The 20,206-nt window shown below is 39.3% G+C and overlaps 1 protein-coding gene across 2 annotated transcripts in view; it reads left to right on the top strand.

Moving 5' to 3' along the window:
• LOC109925951 (ERC protein 2) overlaps positions 1–20,206 on the top strand; it is a 591,163-nt gene that overhangs the window by 337,208 nt on the left and 233,749 nt on the right. For both annotated transcript variants that reach the window (XM_048606399.1, XM_048606398.1), the window contains exon 8: positions 16,561–16,701. In XM_048606399.1, coding sequence (XP_048462356.1) covers positions 16,561–16,701 — 141 coding nt within the window. The remainder of the gene's footprint in view (positions 1–16,560; positions 16,702–20,206) is intronic.

Genomic DNA, 20,206 nt, shown 5'->3' with positions numbered 1-20,206 from the left:
ACACACACACACACACACACACACACACACACACACACACACACACACACACCAAATCCAACCTATCTCCCTCTGAACTGACTGCACTCCATGCACTTAGATCCAACACTGACTTTGTTATCAGGTCTGCTGATAAGGGTGCTGCTGTTGCAGTCTGGTGTACTGACCTCAACATTGCAGAGGCTGAGCACCAGCTCTTGGATACCACCTCCTATCTCCCCCTGGACCATGACCCCACCAAGGCTTATCAGGCCATTCTATCAACTACGGTAAGTGACATCATTTCATCTGGCGATATCACCCCCCCACCCCCATCAACTGCCTCAAAGCTGATGTTCCCGACGCTCACACAGCTCACTTCTACCTCCTTTCAAAAATCCACAAACAGGAATGGCCAGGCAGATTCATTGTTTTAGCCTGCTCCTGCCCCACAGAACTCATCTCTTCCTACCTTGACTCAGTCTATTCTCCCAGGTCCAGTCCCTCCCCGTGTGCATCCGTGATTCCTCTGACACTTCTTTCAGAATTTCCGGTTTACAGGCTCCAGCCCCCTCCTCTTTACCATGGATGTGCAATCCCTTTACACGTTCATCCCCCACCAGGATGGTTTCAGGGCTGTCTGCTTCTTCCTGGAGCAAAGGCCTGAACCATCCCCACCCACCACCAACCTCCTCCGCTTGGCCGAGCTCATCCTCACCCACAACAACTTCTGTTTTAACTTCTTTCGTTTTCTTTAGGTCAGAGGGGTGGCCATGAGTACCCACATGGGCCTCAGTTATGCTTATCTCTTCGTGGGGTACATGGAACATTCCTTGTTCCAATCCTATTCCATCCCCCACCTACAACTCTTTTTCCGATATATCGATGATATCATCAGTGCTGCTTCCCTCTCTTGTGTGGATTTTGCTTCCAGTTGCCACCCTACCCTCACTTTCACCTGGCCCATCTCTGACTCCTCCCTTCCCTTCCTTGACAATTCTGTTCCCATTTCTGGTGATAGACTGGCCATTAATATCCACTATAACCCACTGATTCCCACAACTACCTGGGCTATACATCCTCGCACGCTGCTTCCTGTAAAGATTCCATTCCATTCTTTGTTCCTCCATTGGGACTCTTCCTGAGTCTACAGAATGCAGGAAAATGATCCCCAAGCATGTCTATTTTTGGGGCTACTTCCTTAGGTACTCTGGGTGCAGAGCATCAGGCCCTGGGGACTTTTCAGGTTTTAATTCCATCAATTTCCCCAACACCATTTCCTGACTAATAAAGATTTCCATCAGTTGCTTCTTCATGCTTGACCCTCTGTCCCCTAGCATTTCCTGAAGGTTATGTGTGTCCTCCGACTTCCTGCATCCCCCTGCTCTATTAGTTTGAAGCCTCCCCAGCAGCACTAACAAACTCACCCTAGGACATCGGTTCCAGTCCTGTCTAGGTGCAGGTAGTTTGTACTAGTCCCAACCACATCCCCCAGAACCGGTTCTAATGTCCCAGGAATTTGAATCCCTCCCTCTTGCACCATCCTTCAAGCCATTTTTTCATCTTAGCTATCCTGCTATTCCTACACTGACTAGTGTGTGGCACTGGTAGCAATCCCAAGATTACTACCTTTTAGGTCCCACTTGTTAATTTAACTCGTAACTCCCTAAAGTCAGCTTGTAGGACCTCACCTTGTTTTTTTAGCTGTATTGTTAGTGCCTATATGCACAACGACAGCTGGCTGTTCACCTCCCCCCCGCGATCTCCCCCCCCCCCCCCCCCCCCCCACCCCCACCCTGGAATGTCCTGCAGCCGCTCCAAAACATCCTTGACCCTTGCACCAGGCAGGCAACATACCATCCTGGACTCTCATTTGTGACCGCAGAATTGCCTGTCCGGTCCCCTTACAATTGGATTCCCTATCACTGTAGCTCTGCCACTCTTTTTCCTGCCCTCCTGTGCAGCAGAGCCAGCCACGGTGCCATGCACTTGGCTGCTGCCACCTTCCCCCGGTGAGCCACCTCCCTCAACACTATCCAAAACGGTATACCCATTTTTGGGGGAGATGACCGCAGGGGATCCCTGTACTGCCTTCCTACTCTTGCTCTGTCTGTTGGTCACCCATTCCCTATCTTCCTCAAGTAGATAACTTCACCTGTGCTCGCACAAAATGACTATAAATGACTTTGTGTACTTGATAAATCATATCATATGTTGAGAAATCTGGTTCATAAAGGAGCCATCGCTCCAATGCACAATGTATGCTTTCTCCAAAAATGCATAGACCATTACATGCTGAATTTTACTTTAAAAATAAAAGTTAACAACACTCATTGTTTTTATACTGCAAATTACATAATAACTTCTAGAGTAATGAAGTTGAAGGAAAATTAGACTTCACAAACAACTGTGAAGCTAAAACTTTTGCTTATTGTAATATTATTTGATTTAAAATCTGCAAGTGTCTTGTATTCTGTCTTTCCACATGTTACTTTCCTTTTGACATCATGTATGTTAATTTCATGAACTGGCCTGTGAAGAGTCAATTTAGAAATACATTTTGAAAAATCCTTGCAATCAAGGTATTTTCTTTTTAAAAACACTGTTTGTCAAATAGCTCTTAAACATCATTTGTTTTTCATCATCCTGTGCTGACCACTGTTAATTAATTCACACCTTTCTGAGAATATTAATTTTATTTCACCTTGAAGCTTACCCAGCATCAATATTAGCCTAACATAGGAGCAAATTACTGCAGATGCTGGAATCAGCACTGCAAACAAAAAAGTGCTGGAAATCACAGTGGGTTAGGCAGTATCTGTGGAGAGAAGGCAAGCTAACATTTTGAGTCTAGATGACTTTTCATTAGAGCTGACGTGAAGTGTGGAGGGGGTAGCATTATGCAATAGTGGTGAGCAGGGTGGAGTGCAGATTAAGTTTTCATAAATTTACCTTCGCAGTCTAGTAGTGATGTTTGTTATCTTTATAAAATCAAATAATAGTTACAGGACAGACAGAGACACCTCACCCTCACATTTGTGTTGACTCTCTGTGAGGGCAGTCCAACTGGTTCCCCTCCTTTAAAACTTGTTTTTTCCTGTTACCTTTGGTTCTTTGACCCAAAACTATCAATCTTAGTCCTCGGATTTCTCAACGTATGTGCCAATGGGAATCCTTTCTGTCTACATACTCTTTCTAGGCCTTTGATGATTTATATGATTTTAGAGTTACATCACTTTATTGCCTTTGTCCTTTGTGCTTCGTAGTAAAATGTAGGACCCTGTTTGTGTTTTTAAAAACTCTTTCTTCAAGCTGTTCTAACAAATTCAACAGTTTATGCACATATACCCACAACAGCCTCTGTTCCTGTGTCCTCTTTAGAATTTATTTGTTTAGTTTGTATTGCCTCTTTTGTTTATCACATTGCATTTCCTCTGTGTTTAAATGTCATCTGCTTCAGCTTGTGTTTTGAATTCCATCACTTTCTTGCTGCTGTTACACCTCCAAGCTTTTTGCTGTCTGTCTTTTTAAAATTGTGACTTGCACACCCGCATCATTACTACGTAGCAAGAAGAAACAGTGATCCCGAGTATTGAAAAAAGTACAAGGTTTGCACCTGATGAATCCTCAGGAAATACATTTCCAAGAATGATTTTTTGACTGAACACTTATGAACAGTGGTGTTCTTTGGGGCCAACAGGGGACTATTGCTCTTCTCAGTATGTACAAATGAACTGAACTTCGTATTGAGAGACAAATTTGCAGATGACACAGAAGTGTGGAGCATGGTCAACTGTGAAGAGGATTCCTGATGAGTTCAGGATCATTATGATGTAAAATGTAAAATATTCCAATAAAAGCCTATCACTAATGATATCATCTTGGTGGAGGCGAGTAATTTTTTTTTGTGAATCTGATAACGCAGGTCACATGGTTTAACCTTTAAAATAAAAGAATTTTACTACGTAAGATTTGAAGATCATGAATGCCAGAAACTCTATTCTCTTAAATAGTCAGTGACATGAAAGAGAGTAAAAGTACAACGATCAAATTACTTAGAAACTAAACAGAACTTCTTAACTTACCTTGTCCACCCATGTGCCCAAAAAACCCAAGCCAGATGCTGAACAGAAATTGGAAGATTGACCACTTGTTCTGAGTACTGTTTCATTGATTTTAAAACTTAAAACCTCTTCCATGCACATCCTGTTTTTAGACTCTCCGTTCAACTTGCGGCATCATGTATATTTTTAATATGGGCACCTTGGCTGAGAATGCTCCAGTTCAGAAATATGACATCTCTCTCTTTCTTTTCCTGTCCTTTTTTTGTTTTTTTCTTTGCTTTCCTTTCTTCTTCTCAGCTACCAAAATTGTTGGAGGATGCAAGATTTAGTGAGAGGGAAGAGCTGAGTAAGATTATGGTGCTGGGAAAATTGTTGGGATTGAAGGCCGATAAATTCACAGGGCCTGATAATCTACGTCCCAGAGGAGTTAAGGAAGTAGCTCTAGAGATAGTGGTCATCTTCCAGGATTCAGCAGACTCTGGAACAGTCTTTACAGATTGGAGGATGGGTAATATCACTCCAATATTAAAACAGGGAGGTAGGGACAAAACAGAATTATAGACCGGTAAGCCTAACGTTGATAGTGGGGAATATTCTCGAATCCATTGTCAAGGATTTTATAGCAGAACATTTAAAAAGCAGTGGCAGGACAGACAGAGTTTTCATGGATTTATGAAGGGGAAATCATGCTTGACAAATCTGTTGGAATTCTATGAAGATGCAACTATTAGAGTTGACAAGGGGTACCTAGTTGATGTAGTATATTTAGACTTTCGGAAAGCATTTGACAAAGTCCCACATAAGAGATTATTGTGCATGATTAAAGCGCATGGGATTGGGGGAAGTGTATTGCGATGGATAGGAAACTGGTTGGCAGAGAGGAAACAAAGAGTTGGAATTAATGGGTCCTTTTCAAATTGGAAGACAGTAACTCGTGCGGTTCCATAGAGATCGGTGCTGGGACCCCAGCTATTCACAATATAGATTAATGATTTGGATGAGGAAACAGAATGTAACATCTCCAAATTTGAAGATGACAGCAAGTTTGGTTGGGGGGGTTGGTAGTGAGCTGTGACGAGGATGCAGAGATCCTTCAGCATGATCTCGACAGGTTGGGTGAGTGTCAAATCAATGGCAGATGCAGTATGATTTTGAAAAATGTGAGGTTATTCACTTCAGAAGCAAAAACAAGAAGGCAGGTTACTGTCTGAATGGCTGTAAGTTGGGACAGGGGAGTGTGCCGTGGGACTTGGGTGTCCTTGTGCACCAGTCGCTGAAGGTGAGTATGCAGGTGCAGCAGGCAGTAAAGAAGGAAAATGATATGTTGGCCTTCATTGCGAGAGATTTTGAGTACAGGAGCAGGGATGTGTTGTTGCAGTTGTACAGGGCCTTGGCGAGGCCACACCTAGAATATTGTGTGGAGCTTTCGTCTGCTTTCCTGAGGAAGCATGCTCTTGCTCTCGATGGAGTGCAGCAAAGGTTTACCGGGCTGATTCCGGGGATGGCGGGACTGACTTATGAGGAGGGGTTGATTAGGTTAATGTTTTCACTAGAGTTCAGATGAATGGGGTGGGGCGGATCTCCGACTTATAAAACTCTAACAGGACTGGACAGGGTAGGTGCAAGGAGGATGTTCCCGATGGTGGGTGTGTGTCCATAACCAGGGGTCACAGTAAGAGTAGATGATTTAGGACGGAGATGAGGAGACATTGGGTGAAGTAAAGAGTGGTGAGCCTGTGGAATTCATTACCACAGGAAGTAGTTGATGCCAAAACACTGGATGTATTCAAGAGGCGATAAATATAGCACTTGGGACGAATGGGATCAAAGGTTATGGGGAGAATGTAGGATTGGGCTATTGAGTTGGACGATCAGCCATGACTGTGAAGAATGGCAGAGCAGGCTTGAAGGGCTGAATGGCCTCCTCCTGCTCCTATCTTCTATGTTTGGCTACCCCAGAGAAAGTTTCAATTTATTGTTACTATAGACCATCAGTTACCAAAAGTTTAAAACTGTTTGGCCAGGACACAGAACTTCAACTGATTTGGTTTGGAGGAAGTGTTTTCTGCAGCCAAAATATTCTGAGCTGCTTGAAGACTACTGCTCCTAAAGGAACGGTACCACTGTTGTCCATGTCATCACTTGTTCACATTTTTATTTTTGTTGCTTGTTAATTTCCCAGGCAGGTTCATCATGTGAACAGGTCCTGAAAGCAAATTTATGAATGATTCTTAAAGGGGTCCTCATCCCAACTCAGAAAACAGGTTTTTCTCTAAAGCCCATTGGCTGTAGCAATAATGGTTGGAAAGGTTCAGCCACGTGGTAAAGTTTTACAAGAGGTGAAGGGTAGAATGATTTAGGGGTTCAAATCTAAATTCCTTAACATTGGAGAAGACATGCTAATAAAGCTCTTTTTGAAAAAATGAAACTTTGTGATCCTAGGTTTTACAATGAGAAATATAAATACAAAGGCAATGATAAAATGTTAAAGTATTGTTCAGATAGTATTCGTAATGTTGTTTCCAGTTTTGGATGTCCTAGTTTGGGAGGAAACCAAGAGGATTGAGGCAGCATAGAGATTTTCCAACATTGCACCAAGCAGGGGAGATTCTTGAAATGAAGAGAATATTTTGGCTTTCACAAAAGAAGGCCAAGAGGAAATCTTTGATCAATTGAACAGAGATAATTCTGTCTTCGGTTGATGACTTGGTAACTGGTACTTTAAGGGTGTAGAGGTAAGATTGTTACAAACGACTGAAGGGAAAGGTTTGGAGATTTATTTTTAGCAGTAGGTTGCTCGGATATGAGTAAGCTCCATTTAAACCCGTATTCATTATGACCAAGCACTTCCAGTTTATACATAAATCATTAGATGGTACTTTTGGGGCTTTTCAGTTGGCATATATCATCCTGTAGCTATAACACAAAAACAAGTCTTGCTATTATTCCTTAGCAGTACCACATTTACAGACCAGAAGATATTTTGAAGGAGGTTGAGTCACAGAGCACAGAAACAGACCTTTGGGTCCAATTCGTCCATGCCGACTGGGTTTCTTAAACTGAACTAGTCCCGTTTGCCTGTATTTGGTCCATATCTCTCTGAACCTTTTCTATTCATGTGCCTGTCCAAATATCTCTTAAATGTTGTAATTGTACTCACCTCTATCAGTTTCTCTGGCAGCTTGTTCCATATACACACCACCCTGTGTGTGAAAAAGATGCCCCTTAAGTCCCTTTTAAATCTTTCCCCTTTCACCTTAAACCTATGCCCTCTAGTTTCCCCTACCTTGGGGAAAGACCTTGCCTATTCACCTTGTCTATGCCCCTTATGATTTTATAAACCCCTATGAGGCCACCCCTCAGCCTCCTATGCTCCAGGGAAAAAGCCTATCCAGTCTCTCCTTATAACTCAAACCATCTGGTCTTGGTAGCTTCCTTGTAAACTTTTTTGCACCCTTTTCTAGTTTAATAACATCCTTCCTATAGCAGTACAACCAGAATTGTATACAATACTACAATTATGTTCTTGCCAATATCTTGTATAGCCGTAATATGATGTCCCAACTCCTATATTCAATGCTCTGACCGATTAAGGCAAATGTGCCAAATACTGCCTTGAACACCCTGTCTACCTGTGATGCCACTTTCAAGGAACTAACTACCTGAACCCTTCAGTCTCTTGGTTTGACAACACTCCCCAGGGCACTACCATTAACTGTGTAAGTCCTGCCCTGGTTCATCTTACCAAAATGCAATATCTCGCATTTATCTAAGTTAAACTCCATCTGCCATTCTTCATCCCACTGGCTCAGTTGATCAAGATCCCGTTGCACTCTGAAGTTACCTTCTTCACTGTCCGCCAAATCACCAATTTTCGTGTCATTTGCATTCTTACTAAACGTGCCTCCTATACTCTTATCCCAATTATTTTTGATAAATGATGAATAACAGTGGACCCAGTATGGATTCTTGTGGTGTGCTGCTGGTCACAGACCTCTGGTCTGAACAGCAATCCTCCATCACTGCCCTCTGTCTATTTTTTCACTGTACTCAAATACTTTTTCTCAGTGATTAAGTAAGTTTTTGAATTGGACAATTTGTACAATAGTACTGCCCAGCATTTTCATGCAAACTAGCTTCTGATGGTAGAGAAATTGTTTCCAAATCGCAGGCTTTTTGTTTGACTTTCTGGGTTTAGGAAATCCCAAATTATGGGCCTGAATTGACCAAGTAGTAATTACTCCATGTCCATCCATTCTTCTGAGTTATTTCATTTCTTTTGGGGAACCTGAGTTTCTGCACCTATTTTTGCTTATTATTAGTTGTGAGTTTTGTAAAATTGGGTTAGACATAAGTGGATTTCACTCATGTCTAAAATATTGTCCTCTTGAACTTATAATATGTAATTTTTGGGAAATGAGGCAAAATATTAATGAGAAAGTTTTAGTTTTGCTAACGCTAGCTTAAGCAAAGAGCTTTTACAAAGTAAAATTCATACAGCTGATGAGCATTGCAACTGGCCTTATAATAAGTTACATATTGGTTTAATTTCATTCCTGTTCCCATGATGAATGCAATTCAATTAATGTACAGGTTAAAGATTGCCAATGCAAATAAGATGGATGAAAGAGATTTAATGCCTCTGAGATGTAGAATAGAATGTGGTATAACACAATATTATAGACATTCAGCATAGGTTGTTTAGATTACTTTTGACATCTGTCCTGTGCAGTACCAGATTTCAAATTAGTCTCCTGTCTGGTCTGTGAAAATGTTTTCAGTCATTAACTGTGTAAGGTATTAATTTTGCTGATTTAGTTTTATAATTTATTTATAGAGAGCCCATCCAAATGCCCTGTTCCATGTGTTATTAAAAAAAGTGATCTTTGCAAAGTATTTTTTGAAAAGTAATCTATGGAATATTGATAAATAGCAAATAATTAGTAACTCACTTGAAAGTGTCCTAGAATAGGGCTGGATGCTTTGTAGAAAACTAGCTATTTGAAAACATTATCCCAGGAAGCAGTAATTGTTGTGATTCCCATTATTTTTGAAGTTAAACTGATTTGTTGATTTTAGCAATTTCAGAAACCTATTTTCTTCCTCTATCATTTGAAACACATTCAAATACTATCCATTAAATCATTAGTTGTGTCTGTAGCATTTTCATATTTTTACTTACTTCAGATGTCAAATTCAGGTTGTGAAGTAATAACTTTCAGAATTCTAGCATACGTTTTTAATTTGATAGTAAGAATATTCAAGCTATAGCCAAGTTGCCATTCTGTTTCTCGGAACTTTCATGACTTCCAAAGGAGAAAAATGTTTGGTCATTGTGGCTGTTATCCATATCCCTTTCGAGACAAGGAATGGGATGGGGAAGGACAAGTTGTTATTAGTACATTCCAGAGAGCTTTGCAGTTGTAAAATTGGTTTAGTTTTATTCAGGGAGAACCAGCAACAACTTGCATTTAATTAGCACGTAGAAAACCTTCTGAATACACTTCATAAAGCTGTAAGGAGAATTGAAACATGCATTGTCGTTGCCATGGCTGCCACACCAAGGTGAGATATTTTGTCAAGGTCATCACTTCAGTGTGCATTTTGGCAAATCAATTCTCAATACTGTGTGCGAGGGAAAGGTGAAATGGAGAGGAGGGAACAGAACTGTTTCTAGAATGTTTCCAGTTTCTAGCAAATTCAAGTCTGGAAATTAAAGAAAGACAAAGGGATTGTGCTTTCTGAGTTAATGAACTTAAATTTGACAATAGGCTTTTGTGAAGTAGGCACATTTCAAAGGACAAGTTTATGCTGTTAGTTACTTTGATATTATGGACAGCAGTGGGAGATAGGTTAATATTGCTTTGTAAATTTTTATTTTGTTTGCTTCTATGACTGCTTACATATCACATCATCTGAGCTAGAAGGATTTTTGTTAACCTTTCAGAAAATGAAAGATTACCGTATCCTGTACACAAAGGTGATCATGATATTGTCACAGTTGTGCACTCTGATTTAACCAGAGCTCAGCTATAAATTATTTTCATTTTGCAGATGTTAGGCTACTTGGGATAAATATACGGAAGAACAGGATAGTACTGAACTTGGCAGATACAGATGTGAAATTTGTAGCAGTTGTTGACAGAAGTTGAATTCTGATTTGCATGAGTGGGATAATAGTGGTTTAAAACAGCGAACTGACCAGAAATAGATATTGAGCTAAAAGTCTTACCTGCAGAAGGTTGGAAATCATACGACACCAGGTTATAGTCCAACACGTTTATTTGAAAATGCAAGCTTTCAGAACCTCACTCTTCCTTCAGGTGTTAGTGTGAGAGGTGGTATCAACACAGAATTTAAAGGTAAAAGATCAAAGGTTCACACCACTGAGGATGTATTAAACAAACTTAAGATGCTGACATGTTCCTTAATGCTATGGAACATTTGACTCCAAATTTTGTAATATTGAATTACAAACATTAACAAGGGAAATTTATATTTCTGGTATTTATTTATATTTATAATTTTATTCAGTTATAGAATCATAAAGTCATGGTAGTCATACAGCATGGAAACAGACTCATTCGTCCAACCAGTCCATGCCGAACATATTCCCAAACTAAACTAGCCCCACCTGCCTGCCCCTGGCTCATATCCCTCCTAACCTTTCTTATTCATGTACCTTTCCAAATGGCTTTTAAATGTTGTAATTGTACCCATATACACCTCTTCCTCAGGAAGTTCATTCTACATGTGAACCATCTTCTGTGTAAAAAATTTACCCGTCCTATCTTGTGTAAAACTCTCTCCCGTCACCTTAAAAATATGCCCACTTGTCTTGAAATTCCTCTTCCTAGGGAAAAGACAACTGTCATTAACTCTACCTATACCTGTCATTATTTTATAAACTTCTATTAGGTCGCTTCTCAACCTCCTACGCTCCAGTGCAAAAAAGTCCCAGCTTATTGAAGAAGGGTCCTGACCCGAAACGTCAACTTTTCTACTCCTCTGATGCTGCCTGACCTGCTGTGTTCCTCCAGCTCCATGATGTATTGTCTTTGACTCCAGCATCTGCAGTTCTTGCTATCTCCCAGCATATCGAGTCTTTGTTCATAACTCAAACCTTCCAAACCCAGCAACATCTTGGTAAATCTCTTTTGAACCCTCTCCAGCTTAATAATATCTTTCTTATAACTGGGTGACCAGAACTGGACACAGTATTCCAGAAGGTGCCTCATCAATGTCCTGTACAACCTCAACATGATTTCCTAAATCCTATATCAAAAGGATTGAGCAATGAAGGCAAGCGTGTCAAATGCCTTTTTAACCACCCTGTCTATATATGATGCAAACTTCAAAGAATTATGTACCTGTACCCCTAGGTCCTTCTGTTATACAGCACTACCCAAGGCCTTACCATTAATTGTGTAAGCCCTATCCTTGTTTGTTGTACCAAAATGCAATATCTTGCATTTATCCAGATTGAACTCCACCTGGCATTTTTCATCCCATTGATCCGTTTGATCAAGATCCCCTTGTAATCTCTTCACTGTCTACTATGCCATCAATTTTGATGTCACCTGCAAACTTACTAACTGCGCCTTCTATATTCTTACCCAAATCATTTATATAAATGTCAAACAAAAGAGGACCCAGAACAGATCCCTGTGGAACACTACTGGTGACAGGCCCCAGTCCAAAAAAACAACCCTCCTCCACCGTTGTCTGTCTCCTGCCGTTATTTGAATGCTTAACATTTTGTTACAGGGTAAAACAAAAGCATATGGTTAATTGACTACTGTCAATCAGCAGTGAAGTTTTGTATTTCCTAATTGATCTAAAGAATAATTATATTACCATATATGCTATTTGACAAGTTTATGATTGATGCCTGAAGGTTCCAAGCAAAAGTTTAAGAAACTGAAAGAATTTGTTTTGTATACATTCAGTTAGTTGTTGAATTTTTGACCCAGATATTCCCTCAAGACAATTTGACTATTTTATAAAGTAACTGGTTACCCAATTTAAACAGGTATGTAGCCAGCTTCAAAAGTCAAGTCTTTTTATGTATGATTCTGCTCTTTTTTTTAGACATTTTGGTGTCTTAATAGCTGTAGAATTGGTTTGGTGAACGGTCATGGTCATTTGATTTCATAAAGGAGCTGGGTGAGATTTGGTTACTTTTGAGTTCTAATATGCGAATTTAATATGATTAGATCATAATTGGATTCTATTATTTGTCAGTATGATTTGCATCATTGCCTTTTCTTTGGAGAGGTAATGTTACCGGCACAATTCAATATTGCAATTTGTAGTAATTGCAATTGCTTATCATTCAGTTAATAAAATGTAAAGTTGCAACATTGAAGTTTCACGTGTAAGCTAGAGACCATTGATGGATGTGAAAGCCACATTTTTTCTACTGGTGGCTGGTCAAAGATGTTCTAAGTTCATTGGTCTTGGTCTCATCAGGTTCCAAGATGCTTTTGTTTTGCTTGCAACAATAACCTTCCTATGCACACATTCTTCTCCCTGCATCCATTATTGTCAGAATATGCAATTGTGGTAGCCATAGAGTTTTGGTGGCATTACATTATAGCATTGACTCTGTGCAAGAAACAAACCATATATCAAAAGTTCATAAGGACAAATAGCATTAATGTTTCATATTTGTTTAGCCTGAAACACTTAAAAGCATTTCAAAAAAGTATATTCAAAGCAAGTTGTTAAGTGTAATTTTTGTTAATTATGGAGGTCTTTGTTTTGTCGTTCTCAAATTCAAGTTGCAATCTCTTTTGTCAAGCAAAGCGAATAATGCATTCAAAAGTATCTTGAGCAGTTCATTACACTGTGTATATGTTTCTTTCACAAATGCTAAAAACTGAGAAGGGGTATTAGTGCAGTGTCGTTACTGATGGCATTGTTGTGTTGCACCAATAATAACAAAGTAGATAACTAATAGTGGCAACTTCTCAGTTCTAGTCTGTTATAGCACTATCACAGAATTCCAGCTGTTTCCTTTTTGATTTTGGACTCATGACCTGTGCAGTAATTGTGTGCTACGCAATCATTCTTCAAATCATAGAAATATTACAAGCCTAGACATTTTTTTTAATATCAGCCTGAGTAAAGTAAAAACATTGCCACCAGTAAATAATTTCGGAATTAAAACAATTGAGGCTACAGTTCACGTGCATTTAAAAATAAACATCAAAAATTGAGATTCTTTACTCTGCAGAATTGAGAGCCCAAAATTCATACGGCACGCAACCTATGTGCAGGGTTAGGCCACTCAACCTGTTGGGTCTGCTGCACCATTCGATACAAAACATTGTCCTCGTCTCTGTCTGAAATGGATTCTTTACCCAGTTTTAAATTCAACTACAAGAGGAAGTTTCATTTCTACATTTACCCTGTTCAGGGTCCACAGGATCTTATGTTTCAATCAAGTTGCCTCTCACTCTTCTAAGTTCCTGGGAATTCCGGCCTAGCCTGTCAAACTTTTCCTCAGTTGACCTGTCCCAGGTATTGGTCTAATAAATCTTCTCTGAACTACTTCCGACACATTTACATTCTTTCTTAAATGAGGAGACCAGTAATGTACACAGTACTCCAGATGTGGTCTTAACATTGCTTTGTATAGCTGAGGCAGAAACTCCCTCCTTGCGTATTCAAGTTCCCTCACAATAAATAACACTCTAAGTTTTCCTAAGTACTTACTGTACCTACATGCTAATCTTTTGTGATTCATGCCATAGGACACCCAGATCCATCTGCACCTTGAAACTCTACAGTCTTTACCATATAGATTGCATACTGCTTTTTGTATTCTTCACACAGAGGGTGGTGGGTGCCTGGAACGCGTTGCCAGCGGAGGTGGTAGAAGTGGGCAGGATAGCGTCATTTAAGATGTATCTAGACAGATATATGAATGGGCAGGGAGCAGAGGGATACAGATCCTTGGAAAATAGGCGACAGGTTTAGATAGAGGATCTGGATCAGCGCAGGCTTGGAGGGCCGAAGGGCCTGTTCCTGTGCTGTAATTTTCTTTGTTCTTTGTTGTTTGTTGGCTCAATCTAATTACTTTGAACTTTAAGTATCCAGCTATAGCATCTTAAAAATATCTTCTGCCATGTTTCCATGACACATTGAGTTTGCTGGCCTGTAGTTTCCTGTTTATTTGAATAAAGGAGTTACATTCACTTTTGCTGAATCTAAGGAATTTTGGAACATTCAAGCTGAGTTGCTCACTAACCACTTCTTTCACAATCCTAGGGTACGGTACTTCAAGTGTTGAGAACTTGTTGGTCTCAGCTCTGACATTTCCCTCAATATCACTTCCTTGGTGCTTATACTTTTCTTGAGGTTCTCCCTCCTTTGCACATCTTGATTTAAAGCTGTTTTTCAGATGTTACCTGTATGGTATTCAGTGAAGACTGATGGAAAATATCTGGTTAATTTGTCTGCTCTCTTTATTTTTCATTATTACTGCCTCAGACTCACTTCCTATAAGAACAGCACGTACATTAGCTCTCATCTGTAGCAACTCTTACCGTCTGTTTTCTACTTAACTTTTTCTCATGTTCTAACTTGTCCTTTCTTATTAATTTCAATTTTCTTCATTCTTTACTGTACTGTCCAATCTTTTGATTTCCTATTGGTCTCTGCAATTATATACTTTTTCTAGAATTTAAAGATTTAGTTAACAATAGGACGTTGGGTTCTCTCTTTTGGAATGTTTCTTTCTTGTAGGAATGTGTGTATTCTGAAATACCCCTTTAAACATCTGCCACTGCATGTCTCTTTAACTATCTCTTAACCTAAATTGCCAGCTTTCGTTAACTAGTTCTGCTTAATTAATGATTTATTTTGACATAGCAATAGTTTAAGACTAGAGAATCTGTCCTGAACTGACTTTGCTTTCGTTACTGCAGATAAGGAATGAAAGATGTTTGGCTCAAATTGGAGAGGAAGCATCTGTAATTCCTAAATGTATGTACAAATCATATAATTAAAAGGGCACCGTGTGGACATCTAAACTCAATTTGGAGGAGGAAGAGCTTCTTGCATCCACTTGAATCTGCAGCTGGAACTGCTGAAATTTTACAACTACCTTTGGCACACACAACCTCAAGCATTTTTGGATAGCCAGGCTAAAATTCAGAGAGTAGGGATGGAGAGTCCTGGACGGCTCAGTGGATGATAGCTTTGTCAGAAATGAAGGACACTTTACCACCCTAATCAAGTTTATTTTCTCTTTAAAATAGGTATCTTGCTACTGTAAATCTGGCATAGACAGACGAAAGTTGACCAGTCCTGGTGAAAGTTCAGGAAGTAACAGAGCTTGCCAAGAAACAAGTTTGCCTCGGGGATCCTTCCCCAACTGTGCTGCCACTTTAAACATCCAGAGTCTCTGGAGGCTCAAAACCAACTGCTTGATTACATTTTTTTGAGAACAAAAATTTTTGTGGTTGAGTCGTAGAAGCTGTGTCCTATAGTAAAACCTTGCTGCAATAAACTCTGGTATTTGAATAGCTTGTTTCCCACCCTCCTACCCACCTCCCTGCATCAGTGGTTCAGTTTTACAATTAAGACAGGACTTGAAGCTTTGGTCAAATTAATCCATGATTAAAACTGATATTTTCCTCAGCCCCATATCTTAATAATGATGACATTCAGTTGTTTCTCAATGAGGTGCTTTGCGAATAGCTGTTATTGTTCTAATTTGGCAATTGTTGGCTCCAGCCTTTGATTCAATTATTGCAAGACAACCAGTCACTCTGAAAGGATCGTATTTTGACTGGGACTAGAATAAACTGTACATCAAAGGTTATGAAGTGAAATCTAACCAGTATTTCAACTACTTTTAGGAAGGTAGACATATCTTCTGAAAATATATGAACTGAAAATTCAATGAAAAATATTAATTATTCAAATGTTATTTTATGACCTAATAACAGTATGTAAATGTTCACATCAGTCAAAATAATGTTTTGTTAAGTAGTTACTATGTTGTTATAGATGGTAGAAATTTCTCCACTGAAATTACACAAGATTTAAAGATGCATCAGATATCTATTACACTGTAAGCTCATCAGTCTAGAATGCTTGGAGCCAAGTTGCTTCAGAATTTTCTGGATTACAAGATGATATTAGAGTGCCTATCCATGTGTGAGAGACAGAAGACAACCTAGGTCTATTTACCCAAAACACAAAGCAGTGATAAAACTTGTTTTACCGATCTAAATACTATAACATGTTTGTGTTCCCAGACGATTTTATTAATATGATAAGATGTTGAGGATCTGCTCCAAAAGAAATTCCAGACAAGTGATTCTGAACAATAGATTTCCAGACTGAAGTGTTTACAGTGTTAACACATTCATAAGTATCAATGTCAATGCTTTTTGTATTACAGTGGACAGAACAAAGAAATCTCGTATATGTATTGTGATTGAAAATTTGAATTGTAAATAGTTTAGCCTTTAATTGTCAGACTTACTTTTGGCACTTACAGGAAAGAATTATAGAACGTCTTAAGGAGCAACGTGAAAGAGATGATCGGGAAAGGCTCGAAGAGGTTGAGTCATATAAAAAAGAAAATAAAGATCTTAAAGAGAAGATTAACAATTTACAAGCAGAATTAGCAGAAAAAGAGGTTAGTCAGTAATCTTACATACTGTTTGCATTTTAAATGTTATCAGAATAACCCTTTTACAGTTGCCTAGATTTTGTGACAACAATAAAACTCAGTCTTCAGCATCTTTCTGTGAAACTGACAATGACTTCTGGTGTCTAACATGCCCAATTAAAAGTGAAAAACCAGAAGTTGTTATGGTTTTCTCCATTCTATCTAAGAAGTATTACTGAAGTACCTGCAGTTGATGTGAAATGCCACTTTTACTGCTTTTAGTCTCAGTGTAAAAACTCTTGAAAAAGTTAATTTGCACAAAAATAGTGCTAGAAAAACGCAGCATGTCAGTCAGCATCCATGGGGAGAAACAGAATTAATGTTTCTGGTTGATGACCTTTCATTGGAGCTGATGCACAACAGAAATGAAAGTTTCAAGTCACTGGAAGGAGAAGGCAGAATGAGCAGACAAGAAGTTCTTTGATACAAGACTTTGTGCAGTAGCCGAAGAGTGTCGTCCTGAAAACACAGGCGAGGTCTAAATGAGGTGTGAGTTGGTAGATGAAAATCACATTTTACTTTGCTTTTGGAAAAAAAAAAGCCTTATTCATGGGGTGCAACTGGGTTTTTAGTAGCACGTTGTCGTAATTACTGCTTAACAATCGCTTGGGCTTTGAGTAAATAATTTTACATTTTCTATTTTTATATTTTATATTTATAGAATTCCAAATTTCTCTATGATGTCCTAAAACTAAATGTATAAAATTCTGATAGCACTAAATGGTAACTGCATGAAAGATGTTTCCGGTGACTAGGGAGTCCAGAACTATGGTCACAATCTAAGGATACACAGCAGGCCATTTAGGACTGAGATGAGGAGAAATTCCTTTTCCCAGAGAGTGGCGAGCCTTTGGAATTCTCAGCCACAGAACGGGTTGAGGTCAAAACATTAAATATTATCAAAAAGGAATTAGTGTAGTTCTTAGAGCAAAAGAGATAATGGGTATGTGAGAAATTCAGAACAGGGTACTAAATTGGATGTTGAATGGCAGAGTACGCTGAAATGACCATACAGCCTACTGCTCCTATTTTCTATGTTTCTAAAACTTCCATACGTTTGTAAAATAATTTTTTTTATTTTTAAGTTTTGATATTTCTGCTTGTATTTCTCTGTGCCAAGTTTTATTCCACTTTTTTTGTAAGATTGTAAAAAGTAATTTTACCTAGTTCACTGTTTATGAGAATTCTTCATTGAGATTAACTATGTAGTCTACTTGATGGCACCTCTATTACTAGATGCCAGATTCCCTGGACTTGGCATCACAATGATCAACTCAATGGTCAATTGCCGCCCTGTCTGCCCACTCTCAGTCACCATTAAAGTGATGCAAGGTATAATTGACAGTGCTATTGAGCATCAGTTAGTCAACAATCATCCTCAGTGACAGTATATTTCTGCCAGGATAGCTCAGTTCCTGACCTCATTACAGTCTCAATACAAATATGGACAGAAGATCTGAACAGATATGAGAAAGTAAAGATAACTACGTTGACATCAAGGCAGCTTTTGGCATAATGTGGCATCAAGGAGCAATACCAATGCTACAATCAAAGGGAATCAAGGGCAGATCTCTCCATTAGTTAGAGTCATACTTGGCACAAGGCAAGATGATTGAACTTGCTGGGTGTGTTTCATCTCTGCCACAGGACATCACTTCAGGAGTTCTACAGTGGTGGTGTTCCAATCCCAGCCATCTTGAGCCACTTCATCAATGGTCCTCTCTCCGTCATCAGATAAGAGGTAGTGATGTTCACTGATTTCAATGTTCAATACCATTCATGATTCGTCAGATACTGAATCAGTCCATGTTTAAATCTCCAAGATTTGGACAATGTTCAGGTTTGGGCTGATTAGTGCCAAATAACATTTGTGCTCCACTTGTGCCAGATATTGACCACCTCCAACAAGAGAGAATCCAACGATCACCTGTTGACAATCAGTGGCATTAGAATTGTAGAATTCTCCACCATCAAAATCTTAGGTGTCTATGATTGACCAGAAGCTGAACTGGATTGTCCATATAGATACAGTGGATACTGTCATGTCCCAGGTTCAGAATTCTGAAGTACTGTGAACATTTTTTAACTTATTGGTTTTATTTAAGAAGGCTGGTGCAGCCAATAATGGCTGTGTGTGTAAATTAACTGCTGTCTTGAGGGAGACTGGCACCAATTTTTGTACCTGAAAATGCGAAGGGAACTTCAAACAACAACCTTTAAAGGGGAAGAGACAAGTCAAACAGACTGAGCTGTGATCTCCTGTGATGACAAAGATAATGAGTGCTGATGATCCCCTGCTCAACAGCAAGCTACTCCTGCCAATTATGTCATAAATGGCAGATAGATTGTACATTTTTCCCTTTGAAGAATACACAAGGGCAGGGATTAAAAAATCAGTTTCAGCTGTTCTGGAGAGTGCCAGTGGGACTGATTGGTCTAAGGTAAACTTGCTCTAGTCTGAGTTTGAGTATTAGCGTGCTTTGAAGGTTACAGTTGAAGAATTATCCCCTAGCCACCTCTGTGTTACAGGTAAAGGTATTCTCTCTGGTGAAAGCCAGACAAAAGGAAACAAGACAACCAGAAGACTCTATTTCTCCCTGAATGCTGGAATTCAGTATTGTTTGAAAAAAATCGGAATGACAAAATCCCAACCAACCTGTAAAACTAAGAATCTTGAAATATACTACAACCTTCAAATACAAATGTCAATGGTACCAGTATCTTCTCCTGCAACAGTTGCGACACTCAACATTTTTTCATGCACAATTTAGAAATTGATCTGCATTTTTGTTTTACCATTTTCTTCCTTATTTCTAAACTGTATTATGTTACTAATTCTTGTATTTAGTAATCAATAAATGCACTTAACTCAAGGCTGGTTAAGTTGTCTCCTTTTTAAAACTTAAGTTCATTTTTATTTTGAATTAATCTGGTTGTGACCAATCGAGGAGGCAGGTAAATAAAAAAGGGGAGCCAGTTCATCCTGTGTGACCTGTCTGGAAACTGTAACAAATTGGGGAACCTTGTCCAGGATCTGGGCATAATAATGGTCGAACAGGTCAGAGGAAGGAATTCTGCAGTGAGCAGGTGACCACCATCTGGAAGAGACATTTCTAGAAGTGCAATGGAGTACTGTCCACTTGCCTGGATGAGTGCAGCTCCAACACCACTCAACTCTCTCTACCCATAAGAAAACACTCGTTTGGCACTCTATCTAGCACCTTCAACATTCACTCCCTCCTCCACCAACAAACAGTGCCAGCAATGTGCCATCTACAACATGGACTGCAACAACTCGGCAAGGTCCATTAGATAGCACCTACAAAACCTGCAACATTACTACCTAATATAGGAGTATAGCTGCCTTTATGTTCTCCTCCAAGCTGCATATCACAACATCCTGACTTGGAACAATACAAAAACATAATGAGTGGTGACATCCAGGCCATGGAGCCTTGTGAATCTTTGCAGG

This window comes from Rhincodon typus, chromosome 16 (assembly GCF_021869965.1).
Source record: "Rhincodon typus isolate 14 chromosome 16, sRhiTyp1.1, whole genome shotgun sequence".
In the NCBI taxonomy this organism is placed as follows: domain Eukaryota; kingdom Metazoa; phylum Chordata; class Chondrichthyes; order Orectolobiformes; family Rhincodontidae; genus Rhincodon; species Rhincodon typus.
This window is presented reverse-complemented; position numbering and strand designations above follow the sequence as displayed.